The sequence below is a fragment of the Glycine soja genome, chromosome 19 (assembly GCF_004193775.1).
Source record: "Glycine soja cultivar W05 chromosome 19, ASM419377v2, whole genome shotgun sequence".
In the NCBI taxonomy this organism is placed as follows: domain Eukaryota; kingdom Viridiplantae; phylum Streptophyta; class Magnoliopsida; order Fabales; family Fabaceae; genus Glycine; species Glycine soja.
Genome location: NC_041020.1, coordinates 5062731 through 5088686, shown reverse-complemented (window position 1 = coordinate 5088686; position 25956 = coordinate 5062731). Strand labels below are relative to the sequence as shown.

The 25956-nt window shown below is 34.7% G+C and overlaps 2 protein-coding genes across 2 annotated transcripts; both read right to left on the bottom strand.

Annotated features, from left to right (window-relative positions):
- Positions 1-5496: 5496 nt before the first annotated feature.
- On the bottom strand, positions 5497-10734 carry LOC114398508 (DNA polymerase I A, chloroplastic/mitochondrial-like). Its single transcript, XM_028360706.1, has 10 exons — positions 10717-10734; positions 10504-10596; positions 10309-10414; positions 10000-10076; positions 8758-9437; positions 8076-8517; positions 7524-7619; positions 6621-6713; positions 6346-6540; positions 5497-5804 (listed from the first exon to the last, which is right to left on the bottom strand). Exons 1-10 carry the CDS (start codon positions 10732-10734, stop codon positions 5610-5612), a joined length of 1995 nt encoding a protein of 664 aa, XP_028216507.1. The 3' UTR covers positions 5497-5609.
- On the bottom strand, positions 10645-13460 carry LOC114398507. Its single transcript, XM_028360705.1, has 9 exons — positions 13293-13460; positions 12938-13201; positions 12167-12859; positions 11821-12074; positions 11555-11722; positions 11373-11477; positions 11197-11269; positions 11006-11101; positions 10645-10919 (listed from the first exon to the last, which is right to left on the bottom strand). Exons 1-9 carry the CDS (start codon positions 13458-13460, stop codon positions 10821-10823), a joined length of 1920 nt encoding a protein of 639 aa, XP_028216506.1. The 3' UTR covers positions 10645-10820.
- Between the last annotated feature and the right edge of the window lie 12496 nt (positions 13461-25956).

The window sequence follows — 25956 nt, the reverse complement described above, 5'->3', positions numbered from 1 at the left end:
TATTCATATTAACTAGTAAATAAATAAAGAATTAAAATAAAATAATATATGTTATATAATGTAATAAAAATATTTTTTTAATTTATCTAAATATTTAGAATTCATTATTCATGAATTTATACAAATTAATAGTATATTACACTTTTTACTTCTTTATTAATTATTTGATGAAGTTTTAATTAAGGTGAGAAGCTTAATTTGAATATTTAAACCCTCAAAATTATAATTTCAAATGTGAATCAACTTTGATGCAATAAAATACTAATATAAACATGTATTTTAAGATCGATAGAGGTGATAGAAGTATTTATCTTTTAATCAAATAGTCTATTAAGTGGTTCAAAATTTAAATGATTCTTGAGTATGAAATAAATTGTATTAAATTCAACTCATTTAATTTTTTTTGTTACAAAAAACGTTTTTTCATTATATGATAGTAAATCATTTTTCTTACAAATATCTACTTAATTTATCGTCTTTTATTTTCTTTACATATATAGTAAATTATTCTTATTGGATATGATGGGTTCAATTAGTTTTAAAGTTGTAAGGATTGTTTATAGGCTTTGTCCTGTAGGGTTTTTAATGTCAATTTGGTTCAAGTTTTTTTCTTATAGAAATTAATAATAAGTCCAAATGAAATTATTAAATATCGGTCATTACAATCATTACTAATTTTTGAAATTTCAGAGTAAAATGACTGTATAATATATGTTAGAGACTGACATTATTATTAATTGTTGTTTTATATTTTCAAGAATTATGCTATTTTATAAGATGTAAAATTAAATTAAATTTTTTTACAGTAAAATTAAATTAACTTAAGTGGCTAATTTAATGTATTATTGCTTTTGAATGTAACAGATAACATTTAAAAAAATATAACTCATATATGAATGTTGCTGGCTTGTTACAATTAATCGGTATTCTTTTTTTCGTAAATACATCTTTTTTATCCTTTTTTCCAATTTACATTACTTTACAATTTAATTCTCAATATATATTACTTGAGAACTTTTCTCTCTCTTGTTTTGTTAATTTAAAATATTATAAAATATAAATATTATATTATATAATTTTTTAATTGATTTTACAATTACTTATTTATTAAATTAAATTTTATAATTTTGTTTTTTAATTTTTTTTAAAGAAAATGACATTATTAAATATAATTATTTTTGTTTTATTATTTAATTTACTTAACATATTTTTTAGGAAAATATTTTTATTTAAAATTAGAATTTTCTAATATAATTATATTACTAAATATAATTAGTTTGTTTATGTTATTAGATTTAATTAAAAATAAAAAGAGTTTTTGTTTAACAACTTGACTTAGGGTGCCAGCAAAAAATAATTGCTAATTAAATATTTTTAAAAGATATTTTCAATATATCTTTATTATAAAAATAGCTCATATTTAACCGTTATGAGTATCTTTTGGATATTTTAATCTTTTCTTTTTATATCTGCAAGCCATAAATAATAAAATTATCAAATTCTTATCACTTAAGTAAAAAATAACTGCTAAATAAATATTTTTAAATATATTTTTATTTAAAAATATTTTCAATAAATATGTTTAAAGATATTTTCAATATAGCAGTTAATCTTCTTTGAAATTTTATGTCTATTGTATAAGATAGATGTATCAATTGTTTTTTACTGTGTTTTCTAATTTATTTTAATACTACTAACTAATTTTCTTATTTTTTAATGAACAAACATAACAAAAAAATATCAACGGCACATAAATTTAATTACAAAAGTACATACAAAGTAATTAAAAAATTGTACTCTAATTTTATCCAATTTTTTATTTTTCTTTATCTGTATATTTGTTCTTTAAAAAAATATAAAACAAAATTATAAAATTTAATTTAATAAATAAGTAATTTTAAAACCAATTAAAAAAATTATATAATATAATATTTATATTTTATAATATTTTCAATTAAAGAAAAACAAAAAGGAGAGACAAAGTCTCAACTAGTGTATATTAAGAATTAAATTGCAAAATAGTGTAGACCCAGAAAAAGTAGGAGAGGGAAAATTTATTTACGGACAAAACCGAATTAATCTCTCTAAATGAGACATATTTCATTTTCTTTTACGCCGAGAATATCCAACATATAGTTCTTTTTTTATTATCACCCCTAGCCTCCATAGATAGTCGAAGATAATTAGAGACTAATTTCTTTAATTAAAGATAGCCTAACAACTAACATGCTTAAACAACTTAACCATTTTTTGGATCCACATTTTTCATTTAGTATTTGAATAACAAACTTTATCCTATATATTTTATTGGCTAGACAACGATGAACAACCCCATTCGATTCACATAGCCAATAATAACTAGGCAAATGGACAAAATTGTTTACCTGAGGAATATAACTATTATTGAGGTGAAAATAAGTTATTTATAGGAGGAAAATCGATGGGAAAGAGACAACCAAAATAATATAACTTAGAAGAACATTACTTCATAGAAAAAATAGTCATCCACTGAAAAATAATACACGAATACCTAACAACAATAATTTTATGAAAATGCTTCAGTTTTTTTTAATAAAATAAAAATGGCATGTGCTAATTAAGAACTAACGATCGTAGCTAATAAAATAATCAAGTTAAGTGTATCATAAAAATAGTACTAATGCTAAGGGTTTAGGCGGCGCTATTTTTCTTTTTATTTAGATCGACCAATGTTATTTACTAGTTTAATTCTAACTAGTTATCCCAAACTTCAAAGTGCAGTTATATTAAATAAGGGTGTAAACAGTTTGTTTCAATATGCAAACTTGACCAAAGGATATGTTTAAATTAAGGGAGTGTTAGTTTAATTCGGATGGTTTGGTTTAGTTTCAAAAATGTCTAATCAAATATAGTTCGGGTCTGGTAATTTTTTGTTTGGAAAATCAAAGGAATAAATTAAGATCAAGCACACAAGTGATTATTTTTACATGTCTATATTTTATATTTTTTTAATACATGTATAAATAACATATATCAAATTCTTGTGAAAAAAAAAAACATATATCAAATGATAAAGATTCTTTGAGTTTTAAGAATCCACCATTGCACGGCCAAATCATTTAGAATCTCCACCTTTCCGAAACACATGAGCGAGACGTTAGTGCGATAGATTCGTGATCTTAAAGGCCATTGGCAAGGGTCCTAGAAGAATATATAATTGTTGAGGTTTCTTGGTTTTGGGGTTTTGGTGTAGGAAGGGTGGGATCTGGTGTTGTGGGGTACCATGGAATGAACACTAGTGGTTCAGAAAGTTGGATGGTTGTTTGGTGTTGGCGTCGTCGGTGAGGGAGGAGATGAAGGAAGTAGAGGCGGAGGTGTTTTCTTGGCTTTGGGGTTTGGTGTACAAAGGGTGGGATCTAGTGTTGTGCGATAGCATGAAACACAATGATTTGAAAAGGTTTTGTGTTTGTTGATTTTGGTTGGGAGTTTGGTTGGGAAGAGGGGTGCATCGGAACATTTCACGGTGGAAAAAGCCTCACCAATGACATCATCTACAACGGAAGAAAGAAAAAGTGTCTCATTGGTTGGTTCTCATGGCCTCTGGTGACACCTAAGAGGGAGAGTTTGCCACCAGGAGAAGGCACGACCATGGAACCTTCATTGGCGTCGAACACATTTGTTTATACAAAATGGGTGTGGTCAACATAAAGTACGATTTCAATGGGAGACACTAGATCATTGGTGATGGTGTATGCGGGGGTTTTTGGAGGTGCAACTTGCTGAAAGAATTAAGGCATGGGGACTGGTGGTGGTGGTGGTGGTTGTGTGAGGGTAAATAGTGGTGGGGAAGAAACAGGTGGTTATTCGGGGGACAATAACCAACCTATGAAAAGTAGCATCTATGTTTATGCTTTTGGCAGTGTAGTGGATGGAGAATTTTAGGAAAATAGAACCCTTTTGTGAAAAGAGATGGATGGTTCAGACGAAAAACATATTGAAGCATAGTTTCAAAATTTGAACTTTGGAGTTGATGTAGAGGGATGCATAGTAGTTGTTTAATTTGAAGGGTGTTGGGGACAACGAAATATCTTCATACAAGAGTTGTTTGCAGTAAAGGGTGGTACTTGTTAATGGGCTATGTTACAATAAGGCTCAGGTGCCATATAGTAGCAAAGAGAAGGTATCTATAATCTAGTAGAATTTGACAACCCTTGAGACACTTTTAAAATAAATAAATAAAGATACTCTCGCTTTTGGAGAAAATTATACTATGGAATTTCTTATTCAAAGTAATGTTCACAACCTAAGCAAGAGGGGAGTCCGTCAATGAGACCCCCTATCTCCACTGCTGTTTTGCATTGCAGAAGAAGTGTTGAGTAAAGGAATTTCTTCTCTGGTAGCCTCCAACAGGTTGCTTCCCATGGCCAACCCTAAGCATTTTGCTACTCCAACACATATCTTATACGCTGATGATATTTTTGTGTTTTGGAGGGGAACAAAGAAAAACATTGTTAATTTGATGGATCTTTTTCATTCCAACGGTGAAGTTTCAGGTCAGCTTATTAGCCCGAAAAAGTGTCAATTTTTTCAAGAAGCTTTGTCCACTCAAAGATTGAGGGTGATTAAATATCTATTGGGTTTCTCCATGGGATTTCTTCCTTTCATCTACCTGGGGGTTCCTCTTTTTTTGGGGAAGTTGTGGGTGTGTCATTTTAGGCCCTTTATTGACAGGTAGAAAGCAAAGCTTCACTCTTGGAAGGGATCCATCACTACTAGAAATACGTCTTTCTAAGTCGGTTAAGTAGTATTTTTAACGACGGTTTTTAACCGTCGTAATTGCCGCCGTCGTAAAAGGTAGAATTACTTGAAAGACGGTTTATCAAGAACCGTCGTTGTATGTCTATGCTTTTTACGACGGTTCTTCAAGAACCGTCGTTGTATGTATGTGTTATTTACGATGGTTGTGGATGAACCGTCTTCGTATATGTGCGCTTTTTACGACGGTTTTTAATGAACCGTCTTCGTATATGTGCACTTTTTACGACGGTTGTTCATTAACCGTCTTCGTATGTGCCATGCAAAATGGCTTTTTACAGCAGTTTTGATATAACAGGCGTAGTAAGTGTAATATACTAAGACGGTTGGATTATAACCGTCGTAGTATTACCAATTTTTTTAACTATTTTACGCCAGTTGTGAAGTAACCGACGTAGTAAGGGCAATAGACTAAGACGGTTATAGAATAACCGTCGTAGTATTGTTATTTTTTTTTTTTTGTATATTTTCTTTTTTTTGTTTTTTTTTTAATTTGATAGGAACCAAAACTATCAAATGAAAATGATGCAAGAAATTAATAAGTCTGTCAAAGCAAATTTATACTAGATTTTCATTCTAGAAGATTATATTAAATATTTTTAAAAATAAATTAAATTAAACATTTTATTAGTAATTTAGTCAAATAATAATAGTAATAACAATAAATGGGGATGATCTATTTAACATAAATCCTGTTATGGATGAATTTCTGCAGTCCATAAAAAGTTAAAAAAATGTTCATATCAACAACACTCATAATATGCTACATCTCCATATCAATAGAACCAACATTCCAATCATGCGTGCTAGAATCATCACAAATGCATCATTTGGAAATTAAATAGCACCTGCAGAAGACATAAGAATTCAGCATAAGTTTCATTTGTTTTTTTTTCCAAGTAATTCTTGGCAGCTTTCAAGTAAATCTTCCCGTGCCCCACAGGAGTCTTCTCATATGCAATTGAGAAGTTAAGCATTTTAGCTTTTCTTCTTTCAGAAGCAAAGGCATCCTGACATGGAAGGGAAACAAAAATCAAAACATGATCAATCATGAAATAGATGGTTATAAGTTATAACAGTAAACTGCTAAAACAGTTTTTTGATATCTTGAGGGAAGGGCATCAAACAACATTAAACTGCTAAAAAAGCTTATTAATGCCTGGTGTATTCTGATTTACTTTTATTAATATACATAAACATTATTAAACACATTATATATAAAAAAACTCAGTGAATTCTTCTACTACCACAGCAACTATGTTTTCCCCCTAAACAGTGTTCTAATGAGCAGTAGCTGTCCTTTATTTCTATTGGAAAGTTCACAAGTTATTAGTATTTGTTCTGATTTTTAATAAAGTATATTTATCGCATTTGCAGTTGATGGATCTGGGTCCAATCAGAACAAGGATTAGTCCTCCCTCATGCACCTGCCAGCACTCTGGTGGTCACTATATTTGACGTCATCAGCTACAAGAAATACCAAACTAAAGACAAAGCCACTACTTCCACATCTCAATGCAATGGTACTTGCAACTATCAGCATACAGTTACCTTCAAAAGAGGAACTGGGGGTTTATCTTCACCAGGCTGAGGATGCCACTCAAGAAGCACTTCCTTTTTTTCAAGTGCTTCACGAATATGTGGGTACATATTCATTGCAGTCCTTGAATGGAAATCTCCACCAGCTTCAAAAGCTTCCAACATGCTCTTACAGTCTGCAAGGTGTGCCAGAATCCTAAGTTCCAGCTGTAACAATAAACAAGGCAGTTAACAGAATGAAATTTCTTGAAAATAGTTCAGTTAGATAGACAATATAGACTGTTAACCTGTCCATAATCAGCAACTATAAGAGAATTCTTGGGTGCAGCAATGAATGCTTGACGGATTTTGTATCGATCCTTTTCTAGAGCAGGTTGATTCTAATTCATGAAGCGTAAGTGTCAGGTTCTATATTGTTTTGAAAGTCTGATTAATCTAGTGGATGTAATACCCGCATGTCAATGTCAAAATACAAATTGAAAATGAATGAGATGCATTGCGCAGTCCAAAATTAGGACCCAAATCATTGTAATAAAGTAACAGAAAAGGCATCAAGACCAAGTAGACATCAAATGATTACATGAATGTGTATCGCAATTAGCAAGGCTGGGATTAGTACAAAAACACTAATTTTAATCAGATATTTTTAACTAAAGGAATAAATGAATACAAAAGAATGTACATTTGAGCAGAGATTTCAAGAACTGACTCTTGACCTTGAGATATTTGATAGATGACGGCCTAAAAAGGGTTTTATATTTTTGTAGATGCTACCTCACACAAGAATAATTCAGGTTTGCAACACAAATAATCCACAGACCTATTTCACCTTCAGCTGAATTTTTTTTTGTTCAACCTTACTGCCAAAATTTAGTTAAGAAAAACAGCAGCGAAAAGATAGAGTGGAGGTTCAAAATGGACTAATATGTCTAATAGGAAGAAACCCTACTAAAAGGAGAAACTACATTTTAGATTAAAAGACAAAATGATAAAGCCTTCTACTAAGAGTCTAGCATCAAGGAAACTGTATGCCACCAATTAATGAACATACCAGCACACAGATGAAGGTTAATGGTCAAATCTCAAATGTATAGCACTTAAAAAAATTTGAAGTTCACAACGACTACTATCAAAATGAAAATTCCTAATCAAAATCATTAGAGAATTCTGATTAATCTAATTAGAATAACCTGCAGATTTGGCCTTCTTGCTGACAAGCGTCCTGTCTCTGTGTTGATATTTAAGGAACAATGAACACGGAGATCTTTTCCTGATATATTATGTCCCTGACAAAGAGAAACTGCAGCTATTATAGAGCACATATAAAGAGCTTCAGTGTAAGAATACAAATGTTTACTAAAAGTTCTAAAATGTAAGTGGTGGCACAATAAGCATTCAAAAAATTAGCTTAAACTCAAATAAGGAAATAATTTCCCTAGCCATAGCTAAGCAGTGGGAGAACTTAGTATTGACCATCTCCAATGAGTATTTTAAAAGCTCAAGGTACTGTGGTACTTGTGAGTTTGGTGCACAGGTGAGTTGTCAAGCATCTCATTGACTGATGTTTATAAAATAATTATAATTGTCTAAAAATATCCTTTCTAGGGAAAAAATAGAAAATATCATCAATTTATTATGGACAATATGAATTGTATGGAAGTTTGTATACTAGCTTCAAAATATAAGAAATTCCAAGCAAGCTCAAGAAAGTTCATATTGCAAACAAAACAACAACAAAATACCTGCAGGGGAAGGATGAAGTTGGAGATCAAAGAGTTGATTGAACAGACTTGACATAAAGCAGCAATTGCATGGCAAGCTTCTCTCCCTTCTTCCTCTGTTGGAAAAGCTGCATAGGCTGTCCCATATGCAGATTTATCAATTTTTACCGGTGCAACTTCACTTTGAGAAGGATTTTCATCTTCATCATCGAGATCCAAGTTACAATCCTCATCAAAAAAGTCATAATCAGCGGAAATACTTCCAGCCAGGGCCTTTAAAGCATGACCACTAACTGACGGCCAACCAGTTGCTGTGTACATCTCAGTCTCCAGATTATAACCTAAGCTCGTCAACTTTATATCACAAAATCTTTTTGGAGCCTTCTTGCCTTCTTCAATCACATTATTAACATTGGGAATTTTGAATATTCGTTCAGTTGGAAGCGTTTGATTGGAGTCCTTTCTGTAATGAAGCATGTGACAAGTGAAAATGAAAATTTTACTTCCATCTATATCCTTCAGCTACTTTGTTGTAAACAGAAAAGTTCATAAATATCAAGGTAGGTACCAGTAGTAGTACCATCATTCATGAATAGTGAATACATTAAACTTATGAATATCATAAATATTTCACGCTTTGACTAGGAAATCAATAATTTAAGATTGAAATAAATGCTACAGGTAAGATTTAAAAAATGTGCACCTGTTCACAATGCCACCAAAAAGCAGCTGGCGCAACTGCGAATCACTTCCCACATTCATATACTGGGCATCAGGACAATACCTAGTGGCCCATTTACGGAATCTATTAACAGCTACCTCTTGCTCTTCTTTGGCCACCTTTTCTATGCTTTCAAGATAAGCCCGGTCAACTAGCATTCCCTCAGATTCCATCATGACTAGAAGCTCACCAAATGGACGCCAATATTCATTGTAGAAATCATACATGGTTTTCCCATAAACTGGCACACCATCAAATTTCCAGGGCATGTCTGAAAGATGGCTCTTTAGGCTCTCATACAGCTTCAAAGTGCTGCTAGCATCTAAGGCAGAATAACATATCCAAGGTATACGCTCATCTCTCTGTAGTTCTTCAACAGGAGCAATGATACTTGTTTTACCCTCAGATCCATCCTTTTTCAATTTTTTCTTACTAAATATAGTTTTCATTGACACCTTACCAATCAAGTCCTTTTCATGGTTCAGCTGAGCCCTAGACATGACCCTTCTGTCACCTGTAAGTCCTTCAAGAGAATAACCCCCATCCAAATGTCTTGAAGAATCCCATAATCGTGCCATGTGCATTGTATCAGCATGAAATCCCGAAACTTTGAATCCATAATTCTCTATAACATGACAGTCAAAGCTATAATTATGCCAGACCTACAGAATGCACCAGTGACTCGGTTATTTCAAATATGGTTTGTAATCTCTGGTCACAGCATAGACAAACCCAGGAATTTAATGCCAATATGATTTTATAAAAGATAGATTTAATTTTCCATTACTACAAAATAAGAATATCTAACAACTACACAAATAAAATAAAATAGAATAACAAATCATGCTAGTTCACTTCTATCATATGATGAAAACTTCTCTGTTCTATACAATAAAGCCATGCACCAACTATCCTAAATCAGGTACACATTAACTTAACATTAGGAATGCAAGTTGCAACCTATTCTTAGCATATTATTGAAAAATTTAATATACCACTGAACACGCAGTAAATATCAATATGGCTCTCTGTATAATACGACACTAAACTTTTACATTACCTGAGGTTTGCTTCAGAACAAATTGTAGCTGATTGTCATATATCTTAACTAGTAAGGCATCTTTCATACAGTAGCAAGCATAGAATTAAAATTTGAGGAGTGTTGCATGTTGAGGAGAGTAATAGGATTAAGAACATAGAAGGGATAGAAGAAGAAAAGTTTACCTTCTTGATGGAAGAATCGCTAAAAAATTCAGCAAATTTTTCTAAAATCTCTTTGCCTCCACCATCAAGTTTACCTACTTAATTATTCTTTGTCCAAATATTAATGAGAAACAATTAAGTGGATAGAGAGATAAGAAAAGGATAAAATTTAGGAATGCTAGCACAATTAATTGACAGATTTAATGTCGTTAATTAAACAAGGTACTTTTCTTAAAGGTAGTTTTCCAAAAGTGCATTGCTGAGTGCTCTCCTCTTCATCTGAAGATTCCATTTCATGGCAGTGTTTCTAAGAGCTTCCCACATCACAACCATGACTCTCGTTGGCCCTCAGTTGTTGCATGTAAAGCCTCCTTCCAATTTCAAGTTCTATGGAACCAACAAAACGAAAGCATAAGCTACACACCAAACAATCAATCTGCGAAACAAGGTAGAATATAAGAGAAAGGAGCAGAAAGCTTTTAATATGGCTACACAAGAACAAAAACTGTGAAAATGAAAACAAACCTTTTTGAGGGGATGTTGAGCTCCTACAACATGGGGTCCTTCAGAACCAGTTCCCCCTCTTTGAAGTCCATGTCTGCATATAAACCTGCAGTTCTCCAATTGCAGAAAAAACACATACTATGAACTAATAATTGCGTTGATCCTATTAAAATGAATATTTTATAATAAAATAAAACCACAAACTAAAACAATTTAAGCATAAACAATGGAGACCTTAATTGTGCCTTTCATATAATCAGATGAAACAATTGTTTGAAATTTTAAACGAAATGATGTAATGACACTAAAAATGTTCTACTACATAATGAAAATCCTCTTTAGCATCCGCTTTTCCTAATACTTAAAAAGAATGTTGCCCATTTTTGGCGAAGTGTGGTGATGGCCTCCACGTCTAACGGTGATCCATCAGAAAACCACTACAAAATTAAGAATTGATGACATTATTAGTAAGTTAACAAATATTAACCAAACCTACAATCGTAAGTCCATGCATTACGTATACCTTGTTCCAGTCATCCTTCAATCCACCAGTCACTATGCACCACATCCAATGCATGACATAATATCCGCACTCGTACGCTCCAGTTTGGACATGACTCTAAATTTAACATTGAAAATTGTTAGTTAAGATACAAGACTTCAACATGTACAAACACTTCATTAGAAACAGGTAGAACTTCAATAATTTCTAACCTTTGGTTCAACCCACCGAGGTGCAGCTTGATTAGACATGCCTTGGAAAGAACTGGTTATTGTCTTCATTGCACTAGTAAAAAAAATACAAACAACCATATATATGACAACCATTATTTATGTATATGTAACAACAGTTACCTCCACAGACCATCATTTGTATATTTGAATAGAACCTGTTAATTGTGGCTTTGATGTTAATATCTGGCTTCTTCCTCAGAGAACAAAACCAAACAACGGTGTTTTCCCTTGGACACAAAACAAATAGTTGCCAATGTGCCCTGAAGTTGACAATTACAATTAGGTTTTTATTCAAGCAAAAAAAAATGACTTTAATTACAACAACAGTTCAACTTACTGATGCAAGTAAGCCCCTAAGTACAACTGCCTTTGTGATTCCTTGACCCATGTTTGAATGTATTCTTGGCATTGTTCACGTCTGTCCTTAGCATTGTGTATAGATTGAGGCTCCAACAGACCATACAGTGACTGATCAACTTTGCTTCTACCACAATTATTCATAAAACTATTTGCAACACAAGTCATGAATATTGTAAATGTTTTAGATTCAAGAATGTTGGTTATGACGTAATCAAACATAAAGGTTGACAAAAAATGACTTACATGGTCCACAGCTGCAGGATAGATATGTTCAAACACTTGTCACCTGATATTATTTCCGCTAGATCAGCATGTGTGATGAAAAATTTTGCCCCAACATCAGGAAGTCCAAATTGCGTCGCCTCCCATGGCACTTCCACTGGACTCTTGTACACGTAAAACAATGTCTTCATTAATTCGCCCAATGGATCAGGTTCAGCTGCAACCTCTGCCTCACCAAGACGTCCAACTGGAAAACGCGCATTATGATTTGAATCCTATATGGTACAAGAAAATAAGTAGTAAAGTTAATCACAAATGGTGTATTAAATTAAATGACATTAGGCAGGGCGATAATTATATTACTTACATCAGTTATAGGCTTCACTAGATGTCTGGGCCATGCAATGAATGTGCTACTCGCGTCCCTGACATACTGAATCTCTGCAGTTGGAAACGGGACAGTGGCGTCACCATCGTAAATTGTGTCAACACAAACCCTTACTACATCATCTGCGTAAGCAACATTGTGTATAATGCCACCAACTCCATACATTTTTCCCGCAGCCACCACCTGTGTACTATCACCACACACAATGTATAACCCCACAATAGAAGCATCAAGTGTAGACCGCTCCTTAGCAACAACATTTGCAGCAGCCTCGGCACAGCTTTCTTTGGTGCTGACACGTGCAACCAATACATCAGGGATAGACGGTCTACAAGGAGCTGACTGTTGCGTTTGAATTTGTGATAACTCACTCTTGATCGCATCCAACTGCTTTTGCAATAAGTCGATAATCCGTTTGTTTTCGTCTTCTACCTCTTTCCTCAGCTCTTGCTTTATACTTCCTATGATTTCCACCAATTTATCTGCGGTCATCGTCGCCGAAGAAGTGTTGGAGCCACTACCACGCGGTCCATAGTAATTACCTATCGTGACACCATGTCCAGCAACACGAACCCGACCTGGGTGCTCTGGACGGCCAATGGCAGTGTTCAAAATGTCTTCACGACCATGCGGGACAAAAGTTCCCTGTGTTGATTGTTCCTGCAAATCATCCTGTAACAATGACAACAAGTAAACTCATAACTGTCATTACAACTTACAATTTTTAAGGGAAACATATATTGAGCTTACAATTTTGTCTGCGATTTCTTGAGCTGCAGCAGATGTCATTTGCCCAAATTTGTTAGTTCTAGCCTTCTTCCACTTCACATGTCTTGCAATAGGGGATGGAGGGTCGACGACCACATCTGTATTGTCAGTACCATCACCTTGATTCACTCTTGACTTTGTTTTCTCGGCCATCAATTTTTTTTCAAGCACGTCGTACCCTCCACGAGATAGTACGTGGGGACAGTCATTGAATTTTTGAATTTCCTGTGCTTTTTTGCGGATTCCCTGTCAACATTATTAAATACAAGTCAATATATCAAAACTTTGACAACAATTAAATAAGTTAAATGTTGAGTAAAAACAATTAAATTTAAACCTTCCAAGTTGGTGTCTGTCGTGTCTTTGAAAATGCTTCCCATGTTTCTCGATCGAAACCATACTTAGCAGATGGATCAATGTTTTGTTGATCGTCTTTGTCAGTGTATAGATATCTGGAGGTCAGGGAGGACTTAAATTGCCTCCATCTTGTTGCAACCGTGGACATAACCTTCTTCTTCGCAGTTAAACCTTCAGGAATATCAAATTTGGCCTAAAATAATAAATACTTTTCAATCAGTAACTGCATAAACCACATTTCCACAGGCATTAAATATACACAAAAGTAAACTCGTTACCAGTTGAGTGGACTTACCAAAATGTCATCCCATACAATAACTTTTAAAGTTTCGGGGACATCTTTCCAAGTAGCATGAACAATAGGGATTTTCTCCCGCGCCACTACCCCCAAGTAAGTATGGAATTTTTCTTTATGTGGGCCAGATCCTCTACCAGTACTAGTGTTGACGTGGACAGTTGGTCGTGGTTGATATAAGCTTCGTGCAGTCAACCTTCGGAGCCTGGTAGTTTGTCTAGTCTTCCTTTTTGTGGTTGCACTAGGAGAATCTGGTGGTGGAGGGGATCTCGGGGGTGTTGTCATGGCTGCAATCAAAAAGAAAAATTAATTATGCCAACTTAATTGTCACAACATAGAAGTATGAAATTATAATGAAAGAAAAATAATGGCAAATTGAAAATCAGAATGGACAACATAAAGAAAATTTGGGTTATATACCACATTCAAGTAGCAATATTTTCCCATAAACCTTCATCATGATCGATACGATTTGCAAATACATCATCCTCCTCATTTTCAGCATTTACCGAAGGCATTTCTGTGCAGAACGTCGGGATGTCATTAACATCAAGGGTTGAAACATCAATATCGGGAGGGATACCAGTTGTTTTACCCTGAAGAACCACTGACCATCTTGCGTCACTGGGATCTTCAACATAAAACACCTGTCTTGCTTGTGCTGCCAGGATGAATGGCTCGTCCTTGTAGCCAATCTTTTGAAGGTCAACCAAAGTAAAACCCATTTTGTCTTGTCGGACACCAGCATTTCCATTAACCCATTGGCACTTGAAAACAGGCACTCTAAATTCACCATAATCAAGCTCCCAGATTTCCTTAATCAGTCCATAATAAGGCATGGACGCTCGAATAGGATGGTTATCTAATGCACTACTAAAGTGCTCCGAATGAGCATCAATCGTTACTCCACAGTTTTGCACAGTGCTATTATCATCCTGGGATTTTGTGTAGAACGAATAATTGTTGATATCATACCCCCTCCAAGTCAAGACATTGAGATTAGGCCCAACAGCTAACAATGATAATGTCTTAGAAGCGTTGTCGCTAGCAAATATTGTTTTTCTAAACCAATTGACGAAACTCTTATTGTGCTCCTGCAACACACGCATCATATTCATGGTTGGGTGACAAGCTGTAACATATTCTTTGTGAGCATCTATGTATGGTATAACTTCAGCTGTGTTGTTTAGTACATATAAATGCGCTTGTGACAGTTGCTGGCGATCCATGGTTACAACATTGAATCCTCGTTTCCCCCTACCTTGGTGGCTAGACTCGTGACGGCTTTGAGGAAGACCAACAGGTGAAGCATTTTCAATGTAGTCAGAACAAAACTCAATAGCTTCTTCTGCCACGTACCTTTCAACAATGCTTGCTTCTGGCCGATATTGATTCTTGGTATAACTTTTCAATACCTTCATGTACCGCTCTACCGGATACATCCACCGCAGATACACGGGCCCGCACAACCGTATTTCTCGAACCAGATGAACAACCAAGTGAACCATTATGTCAAAAAAGGCTGGTGGAAAATACATCTCCAACTGACAAACGATAATTGAAGCCTCATTTTCCAAATCATCCAACTGTTTCGGGTCGATGACTTTGCTACAGATGGCATTGAAGAAAAAACACAATCTAGTTATTGCAACCCTTACTTTGTCAGGCAATATACCACGAATGGCAACAGGCAACAATTGCTGCATTAAAACATGACAATCATGAGACTTCAAACCAACCAACTTCATTTCAGTCACAGATACAAGGCTCTTGATATTTGAAGAGTATCCTTGTGGGACTTTAACATTTTTCAAACAATGACAGAAACTTTTTTTCTCAGACGTTGACATCGTATGACATGCTGGCGGTAAATATGTTCGAAGCCCTTTTGACACTGGATGCAACTGTTGTCGTATGCCCATTTCTGCTAGATCTTGACGACATTTCAAACCATCTTTTGTCTTCCCTTTAATGTTAAGCAGTGTCCCAACCAAACTATCACAGACATTTTTCTCAACATGCATAACATCTAAACAATGTCTCACATTTAAATCGCACCAGTAAGGCAGATCAAAAAAGATGGACCTTTTCTTCCAAATTTTGTTTGCAGAGCCATCCTTTTTTTGTGTCTTCCCATAGATAATGGTAATGTTGTTCACCCGATCAAGAACTTCAACACCTGACAAAGGAATCGGTGCACTGTCAATCTCAGATGTCCCATTAAAGGCTTTCTTCATTCGCCTATATGGGTGAAAAGGTTTTAAAAATCTTCGGTGTCTTGTATACACTGTCTTTTTGCCATGCTTTAATTGGATGTAACTTGTGTCTTTCTCACATATGGGACATGCGTGGTGGCCTTTCACACTATATCCACTCAAATTACCATATGCTGGAAAGTCATTAATGGTACAAAATATCAAGGCACGCAACTTGAAGGTCTCATGAGCATTCCCATCATAAACATCAACCCCTTCTACCCATAATTTTTTTAGGTCTTCAATCAAGGGAGCAAGATACACATCAATGTCATTTCCTGGTTGTCTTGGACCGGCTATCATCATAGACATCATAATGTACTTCCGCTTGATGCACAACCAAGGAGGGAGGTTGTAGATCATTAGCAAAACAGGCCACGAACTATGATTGCAACTCAAGTTTCCAAATGGATTCATTCCATCCGAAGCGAGAGCAACCCTTAGGTTTCGAGGATCTTGGCTAAACTCTGGATACAACTGATCAATTGTTTTCCATTGAGGAGAATCAGCAGGATGACGGAGCAATCCATCTTTGATCCTGCCATCAGCATGCCATGTTAGGTTTTTCGCGTCTTCTGCATTAGCAAACAATCGCTTAAACCTTGGTATTACTGGAAGATACCAACAAACCTTGGATGGACGATCTTTGTATGTGGTTGCATCTTCACCGCAATCATTGGAATTCACTTTGTAGCGTGACACGCCACATGTAGGGCAGTTGCGCAGTTCAGCATACTCATGCCTATACAAGATACAATCGTTAGGGCAAGCATGTATTTTTTGATATTCCATTCCAACAGGACATAATATCTTCTTTGCCTCGTAATGATTCTTCGGTAGCGTGTTATCTTCAGGAAGCATATTCTTCAATAACAACAGTAATTCGTTGAAGCTTTTGTCACTCCACCCAAATCTTGCTTTCAAATTCACCAAAGCTAACACCCCTGACAACCGTGTATACTTAGTGCATCCGACATACAACGGTTTCTTTGAATCATTATCTAACTTTTCAAAATATGGTGCGTGTGTTTGCCTAAAACCCTCTTGTCCAAGATCGCGTAGCATGTCTTCTATACGATCACCAACTTCTTCATGAACTCCAACATTTGCAGGGGTTGATGACATTTCTGATAACTCACCATGCCATATCCATCTTGTATAAGTAGGACAGATACCATCACATATCAGATGTGTTCTAATGTCATCCAAAGATTGTCGTCGACCATTCAAACATTTCACACATGGACAGAAGTATACCCCACGAAAGTCTGCAGCATTTTCAGCAGCAAATTGCAAGAAATCTTCAACCCCATTCTCGTACTCTTCAGTTATGCGTGGTCTTGTCATCCAACTCCGATCCATATTTAGTGTACTGTCAAACGAGGTTCATTATCTGATATGCATGCGAACCTCTCTTTTTTATTGTAAAAAGGTGTGACCCTACCCCATTCAGGAAGACACTTTTTTACTTCATTCAAACAAACAAGTTAAGGCACTTATGTTAAATTTGACTAAATTTCGGCAGCATTTCGCTTTGGTCTCCAAGTACACGACATGAAACCGGTGACATCAATTGACACCGATCATGTATGCACCCGGAGAACAAAGCAAGATGCAGTGACCGAAATATAATCAAAAATAACACAACATACTTGTAAGTCAAAATGAAGTAAAAAAAATTGTCTTCCCAAACTGTCCAAACGGACAATTCAAGATTCAATACAACAATTAATCCAAACTATCCGTATTAATCGTTGTATTGAAGCTCAAACGGGGAACTATGGCTCACTCAATGAGGTAGAATGTAATAATAAACAATACTTACATCAGGGGCAAAAATATAATACTTAACCACAACAGTTTAAGAATGACATACATACCTCCGAAGATGAGCAGTATGACAGTATTTGTTGCAGTAACACTGAAGTTGGCAAGTACTTTTTGCCAATCCGTAGCAGTCGGTACCTACAAATTAAGAATAATTTCATATTTAATAGCACAGCAAGATTACAGTTGTGCAACAAAAAAAATTGAAACACACATTTTTCATATGGCTGTAAGGTAATTCAATGACACAAAATTGTTTCCATCCATTCCTTCCATTTTCACCCTTTCCAAAAGCACAATAAATATACAAATATAGTTGTGCCTTTTTTTTCCTTTTTTTTAGTTTTACAAGCATAATTAATATTTCTAAGTTGCAAACTAGGTGTTCTAAGTTGCAAACTGGGTGTTCAAGCTTGTGCTCAAAGAGTTTCTTCAACCAACCACTAGGATCAGTCTAGTGGTAGGAGAATTTGGAAAATTCAAACAAAGTCCTACACTCTTGTACACCAAAACAGTTTCTTTGGCCTCTATGTATAGTACCCAAAAAAAAGGTAAATATGAAAGCGATCAAGTCTTACAATGATTCATCTACTAAGGTACAATGAATTCAGATCCTTAATGACATTAATGTTGTCCACATCCAAAGCTTGCTTCAAATTACCAGAATTTCTAAGGCAAAATTCATGAGAAATATATTTGATGTGCTCTAACTCATATATATATATATATATATATATATATATATACACACACACACACACAAATATTAATTACAAAGACATCTAGAAAATTTTGTTTTCTCTTTCACAATATTAACAAAGTAGTGAATAGAATAATATAACTCAAGAAAAAGAGTAGAAAACACCCTCAAATTTGACAAGAGAGTTACAAAGCATTTCTTTTACTGGTACTTAATAGAATTTTCGTAGTTACATGTAACTAGTGATGACATTTATCATCTTCCATGGATTAGAAATGACTCTGCCTTAATTCAAGCTTTGCAACGTCTTGCTGTAACTTCTTTATAGTCTTAAATCAGACAGCTTTCCTTTGGAAAGTAGAAAATAACACCAGTGACTTTATTTTGTTCTCACGCTTTGGTTGAAAATGTTTTGGACAACAAAAGTGTTAACTTGAGTTCTAAATTGGACGGGCTCTGCTAACACAACTGAGCAATTACGGATCAAGTGGCCCAAAAGAGACTGTTGCTTCTTGCAACCTTTCCCAAATATTTTTTCTATTGGTTATTTCAGAAACCAGAAAAAGGATGCATTTTGAATTGGTCATTCCAAAAATAAAAAAGGAAGTATAGGAAGCAACTGGGAGTTGCATGAAATAGAAGTCCAAAAACATGGTAGGAAAGGGTTGGTGAAAGTATACATAAGGAGACAAAGCCGTTACTTCTTCTATCCCAATTTTTGCTATCTGCACCCCATAAGAAAAGTGAATGGACAAATATTGTGTTTATAAGTCCATGCTTGACACCTATATGAGTTTGATATATAGAAGGATAGTTCTCAAGCCGCAGGAGACATTGGACTGTAGTGAAATAATTGTATCTAGTAACATTAAGTCGTATTTGATTTATTTAATTTTTAGCCTAAGTGGGCATATAGCAGCAGCCTTCACAGAAATTAATGATCAAGTTTTTAAATATAAACCCAGAAAACATTAATGGGTTTCCCCCAAAGAGTTAGCCAATAGTCAATAATGATTCTGATTGGTTTCAGTCCCGTAAGCATTGCAAGCACCAAATTAAGAAGTAGGCAAATGCCTATTAATAACTACAAAATTCAACTAACTAAAATGGTGAAAATTTTTAATTCGGGTATATTGCATTTTTCTTATGCTCTAGATAACCTTTAATAAAAGGTTTGAACTAAGGGGCTAGTTCTTAATATTCAGTCACTTAATATATATTCAATGTGTTTTTTTTGTTAGAGTTTTTTTTTATCTTTTTTATTTAATAGAGATATATTCAATGTGTTTGCTATCGAGCATTTCCTTGCTCATTTTTATTTATTTATTTTTGGACATATTTATTTTAAAACACAACTGAGTTTGCTACAAGAAGTCTGGATAATGAATTGTTAGGAGTGGATCATGAAAGTTAAAGCCTTAATTCAATTTTGAAATAGAACAAATCAAAACCTTCTCCAAAATTTCCTAATTATGTACTTGTTGTCACTCATTTACTTAATCCTAATTATGTACTACTTAATCCAAATTACTTAATCCGGAATAATACTATCAACTTCTTGAGTAACTGTTTCAAAAATATCATTGCTTTATTTTGAACTTAGTAATCCAGAAAACAACATGGATTCCAAATTACTTAATCCGAAATAATGCTAGGATATTTTCAGAACAAATCCAGAAGCCTAAAAAAATATTTTCACAGTCCGATTAACTTATGGATTACTCAATTCATAATTATAATTGCTGGAAAAAAAAAGTAAACAAAACGTGTTTGAAGTATAATGGGCCCATCCACCTTTACTGGGACGGTATGACAGAATGACAGAATACACTAATTGTTTGACAAATGGAATTCTAGAGGCATACTCAGGGATCTTAGAAGGATTTAAAGGTTCCCCAAAGACCCAATTTCTAATGTCTTATATATGCTCGTCACTTTGCTTTGGGAAATCCTTCCGAGGATGAAACGAAGCACAGAACCAAAAGTGAAGAAGAAAAAGAAATGAAATTTGTTTTATTTTTTAAACTAATGATAAATATAGTAATTGCCACTGTTCATAAATAAAAGCCGCTGAAATATGAAATCAAATTAAACCTTTTAATATAATTTGAAGACCAGATTGATAACTAAGATACAAAAAGCTTATTATTGGACATTTGAATGAAATTAATTTTGTCAAAATTTTGTTAAAGAGAGCTACCAGTTAAATTAGGAAAAAAAATATAATATATTAATTTTTTGTAAAATTAGCCATGAGAGTTAAAAGATCTAAGCGACAACTTTAAATATATATATATATATTGTTTTTTTTACATTAACGGTGCATATTTATTGAACTCATTAAATTAGTGAAAGAAAAAAAGTCTTATGATACAAAATAAGTCCTTCGTAAATCTCTTCCTTTAGAATGGAATCCTTTAGGCCCAAGTCCTCGTAAGAAATGTCCCCTGACACCAGAGTCACTTTTTTCGAAATAAAGGACTTAAAATTTGCACCCAATTTCTCCTTTAGCACAATACTATCAATTTATTTATTTTAAAATATTTTTTAACGCACTCTTGCTTATTATTTTATTTTCTAAATTATCAACACATTTTTAAAATGGGACATGTTAACAAAACATTTAATTTATTTTTAAATAACAAGCTGATAATAAATAGTATGTTAAATTACTAGTATTAATTTCTCTATTCATGCTTTTGGATCGATGGTGTGAAAGCGAAAAATAAACCAAAGACTATGAAACATAAACCAAAGAGATCACCAATATAGCAAAAAAAGTGCCCGTTGAAGGAGAAAGGGAGAGAGAGTGCATACTTTTGGTGAGAAAGCCAGTGGCTCCAACAATTAAAATGGTATTGTCCTGAAGAAAGTTAAGAAACCAAAGTGGCTTCTCAGACAAAACAGGCAAAATGGTGTGAGAATCTAATGCGAGCCATTTCATATAAAAAGAGAAAAAACAATCAAATAGAGCACTCCAATACTGCTTGCAGTGACTCCAATACTTGGTAATAGTCTAAAAGCTTCATACCAAACATGCTTCATAGCTTTAACAATATAAAATCATTAAATCTTGATCAGTATTTTAAATGAACATCAAGACCCCCCCCCCCCCCCCCAATAAAAAACTTTGAAGTAGTAAGACAACATTATCAGGCCTGGAAACTAATCAAAAGGGACAAAAGTAGTAAGAAAATGAATTACTTTTTTCTTATCAATGTCTGGAATGTCACTTCTTCTAGCTTTCTCCACAATCACATGCACACAATTGCAATATATGAACAAGAGTTTTAAAAGAATAAATAAATATATAAACAGGGTACCTAAACAGAGTACAATCTTAAAGGTATTCTATCAGGATATTTCTCTCTAATGCGAGAAGCTTTAGCCTGCCTTCTCTCTGACACGTAAAAAATTACCAAGTAGTTAGTGTGGTCCAATGAACCAAGGGTTTTAGAATCTCAAAACAAAACACTCACGCGAACATAGTAAACACGTTCATCCTTCTATCCCTATAGATAAAAAGCTAAAAAGATCCTTGTCATTCCCCAATAATTTCGAAATTATTATTTTTACAATACAAAAGGCAGGGCCAATAAAAAATCTTTCGATTCCCAACAGATTATATAACAAATTAGAGAAAACGAAATATTAAAGGGGAAAAAAAGAGTACCGAAAGGATGCTGAAGCTTGAAGGAGGTTTTGGCCATGACGAAATTGGAAGAGAAACTGGTATCTACAAATTTGAAACACGGAAACATTAAAATTTTCGTATAACTACGAAATTGAAAAGGGGGGAGGTGCAAAGTTTTACAAAAACAAAAGCAAATTCACAAACCTAACAGAAAAGGATCAATGATTGAAACGAGGGTTTGGTTTCTCAAAACGAAAGAAAGAGGCTATGTCTTTGTCTGGGAGTGAATCAAATGAAACAAATGAAGTTGAAACTAGGGTTTGATTTGATGATGGGAAAGAGTGGAGGGAAAAAGTGGACGGAGAAATGAAGAGTCAAGCGAGGGAGAAACGAAGAGTCGAGGCTAGGGATTTCAAATTAAAGCACACGCACACAAAAACAATGACGTTTTTGTATAAAAGCCCGACGTTGTTTGTGTTCCCCCTAGGACATTTTAAGGCGGTTTCGTGAACCCGTCTTAAAATGTGTGTTATAAAAAAAATTCATTCTTCCTAATTACAAAATTGCCACCGTGTAACATTCTAAGACGGTTATATATAACCGTCTTAGAATACGCGTCGTAAAAAAATGATTTTTTAGTAGTGCATGCTTTCGGTCATGGGTAGAATCCAACTAGTTAAATTAGTTCTTAATGACATGTTGTTATATTTGTTTAATATTTGTGTGTGACCTAGATCCTTGTTGAAGGAAATTGAAAGATATACCAGAAATTTTATCTGGACCTATGATATTACAAAGTGAAAGCTTGTCACTATGTTCTAGAATAGGATGTGTTAGGTATCTAGTAAACTGCTTAGGAGGCTAGAAACACACGTTTAGCTTGGGATATTTTCCTTTTCATTAATGAGCCTTTTATATAGGCTTTTTAGACATACAACAACTAACACAAAGCCAATAACTAACTGTAATAGAATTAGTTATTGACTAATTCACAGCTTAACAAATCAATTAGAAACTAACTCTAACATATCCTCCCTGAAACTGAATTTTCAACAAGTAATTCAGTTTAATCATACAACTTTATCATCCCCAATCTGCTACTAAAGTTAGAGAAGGATTCTAACATCAAATGCTTTGTCATAATATCAGAGATCTGCTCTTGGGACCTACACTGAACCAATTTGATAACTTCATCTTTGCAAAGGTCTTTGAGAAAATGAAATCTCACATCAATGTGTTTGCTCCTACCATGCAACACAGGGTTTCTAGACAGTTTAATGGTTGAGTTGTTATCATAATATACAGTTGTAGGCTTCAATTGAGGATGACCAACCTGTTCCAAAATTCTCCTTAGCCAGACATTTTGACAAGCACAGGAAGCTGCTGCTATAAACTCAGCTTCTATGGTTGACAAAGTCACCACCGGTTGCTTCTTAGAAGACCAGGATACTGCACCTGATCCAAGCACAAAGACATACCCTGAGGTACTTCTCCTGTCATTTACATCTCCTGCATAGTCACTATCCGAGTAAGCTATCAGAGTACCCTCCTTTCCTCTTCTATACATGATCCCAAATTTAGTTGTACCTCTCAAGTACCTGAAAATCCTCTTTACTACAGCTAGATGCATTCCTGTAGGTCTCTCCACATATCTGCTGACCAAGCATATTGCAAACATCAAGTCTGGTCTGGTTGCAATGAGGTGCATCAAACTTCCTACCATTTGCTTGTAGAAAGATGCATATATTGCCTTCCCATCTTCATCCTTTGAAAGTTTGCATCCTGGTACCATTGGATTTGTCATAGGGTTACTTTTCTCCATGCCAAATCGTTCCAGCACCTCTCTAGCATATTTCTTTTGACAGATGAAGATCCCCTCTACATTTTGAGTTACTTCTATGCCTAGGAAATACTTCATCTTGCCAAGATCTGTCATATCAAACTCTTCCTTCATTGACTGCTTGAATACAACAAACATCTCTTCACCATTCCCAGTAAAAATCAAATCATCCACATATAGACTCACAATGAGCAACGTGCCTTCATTTCCTGTCTTAACAAACAAAGTGTGTTCATGAGAACACTTGATAAATCCTTATTTGCTAAAGTAGGATTCAATCTTGCTATACCATGCTCGAGGGGCTTGCTTGAGGCCATATAGTGCCTTTTTCAACTTATAGACCTTATCTTCTTCACCCCTTTTCTGGTACCCCAAAGGTTGATCAACATAAACAGTTTACTCAGTTCTCCATGCAGAAATGCACTCTTTACATCAAGTTGGAACACATTTCAACCTTTGCAACCTTTGACTGCAACAAGAGCTAAGATAGTTCTAATTGTATCCCATCTAGCTATTGGAGCAAATGCCTCTTTATAATCGATTCCCTGTTGCTGTGTGTAACCCTTTGCTACAAGCCTAGCTTTATACTTTTCAACCTTTCCATCTTCATTGCATTTAGTTTTGTAGATCCATTTCACTCCTATTGTCTTAACTCCAGAAGGAAGATCAGTCAGTTCCCAGGTATTATTCCTTTCAATTGCTTCAATCTCAACATCCATAGCTTTCCTCCACACATTGTTTTGCACTGCTTCCTCACAAGTATTTGGATCTTCTGCGGTGCTGAATATAGCAAGGTTGTGCAGGTCATCAGTTATCACATAGTCAAGGTTGTGTAGGTCATCAATTGTCACATAGTCTTCTAGCCAAGCCGGTTGTCTCCTAGTCCTCCCTTCAGCAGGATTTGGTGAATCTGCCGCTTGAGGATTTTGATCTTCTGATTCTGCATTTTCATTATTAGTGTTCTGTGTAGCTTCAATCTCCGCATTTTCCCCTTCTGAACTTTCATTATCATCTTTGCATTCTGCTAAATTCTTCTTTTCTCCTATTTCTTCCTTGTTCCACTTCCATTTTTCTTTCTCAGCAAATATCACATCCTTACTAACAATGACTTTCTTTGTAATAGGATCATAGAGCTTGTAAGCCTTGGACTCCTCACTCACTCCCAAGTGCACACACTTGATACTTTTGTCATCTAACTTCTTCCTTTGAGCATCTGGAACATGAGCATAGGCAATACAGCCAAAGACTCTAAAGTGTTTGACTGATGGCTTGGTGCCATTCCATGCCTCCTCAGGAGTAACATTTTTCACAGCTAGAGTAGGACTTCTATTGAGCACATAAATTTTCCATTTCAAAGCTTCTGGCCAGAACTGTTTAGGAACTCCTTTTTCAGACAACATACTTCTTACCATATTCATGATAGTTCTATTTTTCCTCTCGGCAAAACCATTTTGAAGTGGTGTGTATGCTGCAGTAAGTTGCCTTTTAATACCATTGTTGCTGCAGAAGCTATTAAACTCACAGGAATTAAATTCTCCACCTTTGTCAGTTCTCAAACAAAAAATAGAGTTTCCAGAGTCCTTTTCAACCATAATCTTGAACTTCTTAAAGATATCAAGAGCAACAAATTTTTCTGACATAAAATAAACCCAAGATTTCCTACTGTAGTCATCAATAAAGGTAATGAAATACTTTTTATTGCTGTTGGATTCTAGATTGATGGGTCCACAAATGTCAAAATGAATAAGCTCCAATCTTTGTGAGGCTCTCCAAGAACTCTCCTTTGGAATCACTTCTCTATGTTGTTTGCCAACCATACAGTCTGTACACACTTGGGAAGACTCTTGAAGTTTTAGTAGGCCTCTAACCATTTCTTTCTGTGCAATAATCTTCAGTCCCTTGATGCTGAGATAACCATATCTACAATGCCATAGATATGTACTTCCCTCACTCTCCATTTGCAAGCAAGAAGGGACAGTCACTTGAGCAGCTATGGCAAACATTCTGTTTGCAGACATTTTGCTAGACATAATAAGACCTCTTGCGTTGTGAAAGACCTTACACATGTCTTGCTTAAAAACTATAGTGAGATT

Excerpts from the sequence above, each read along its gene's own strand:
- LOC114398508 (XM_028360706.1), bottom strand. Across the intron at positions 7,620-8,075 it reads ACTTCATCCTTCCCCTGCAG|GGACATAATATATCAGGAAA; the intron begins GTATTTTGTTGT and ends TCTCTTTGTCAG. Across the intron at positions 5,805-6,345 it reads CCCCAGTTCCTCTTTTGAAG|GATGCCTTTGCTTCTGAAAG; the intron begins GTAACTGTATGC and ends CTTCCATGTCAG.
- LOC114398507 (XM_028360705.1), bottom strand. The coding sequence starts at position 13,460 with ATGTCCACGGTTGCAACAAGATGGAGGCAATTTAAGTCCTCCCTGACC. Across the intron at positions 11,723-11,820 it reads ATCCTGCAGCTGTGGACCAT|TTTTATGAATAATTGTGGTA; the intron begins GTAAGTCATTTT and ends TGTTGCAAATAG. Across the intron at positions 11,478-11,554 it reads TTAGGGGCTTACTTGCATCA|GGCACATTGGCAACTATTTG; the intron begins GTAAGTTGAACT and ends TGTCAACTTCAG.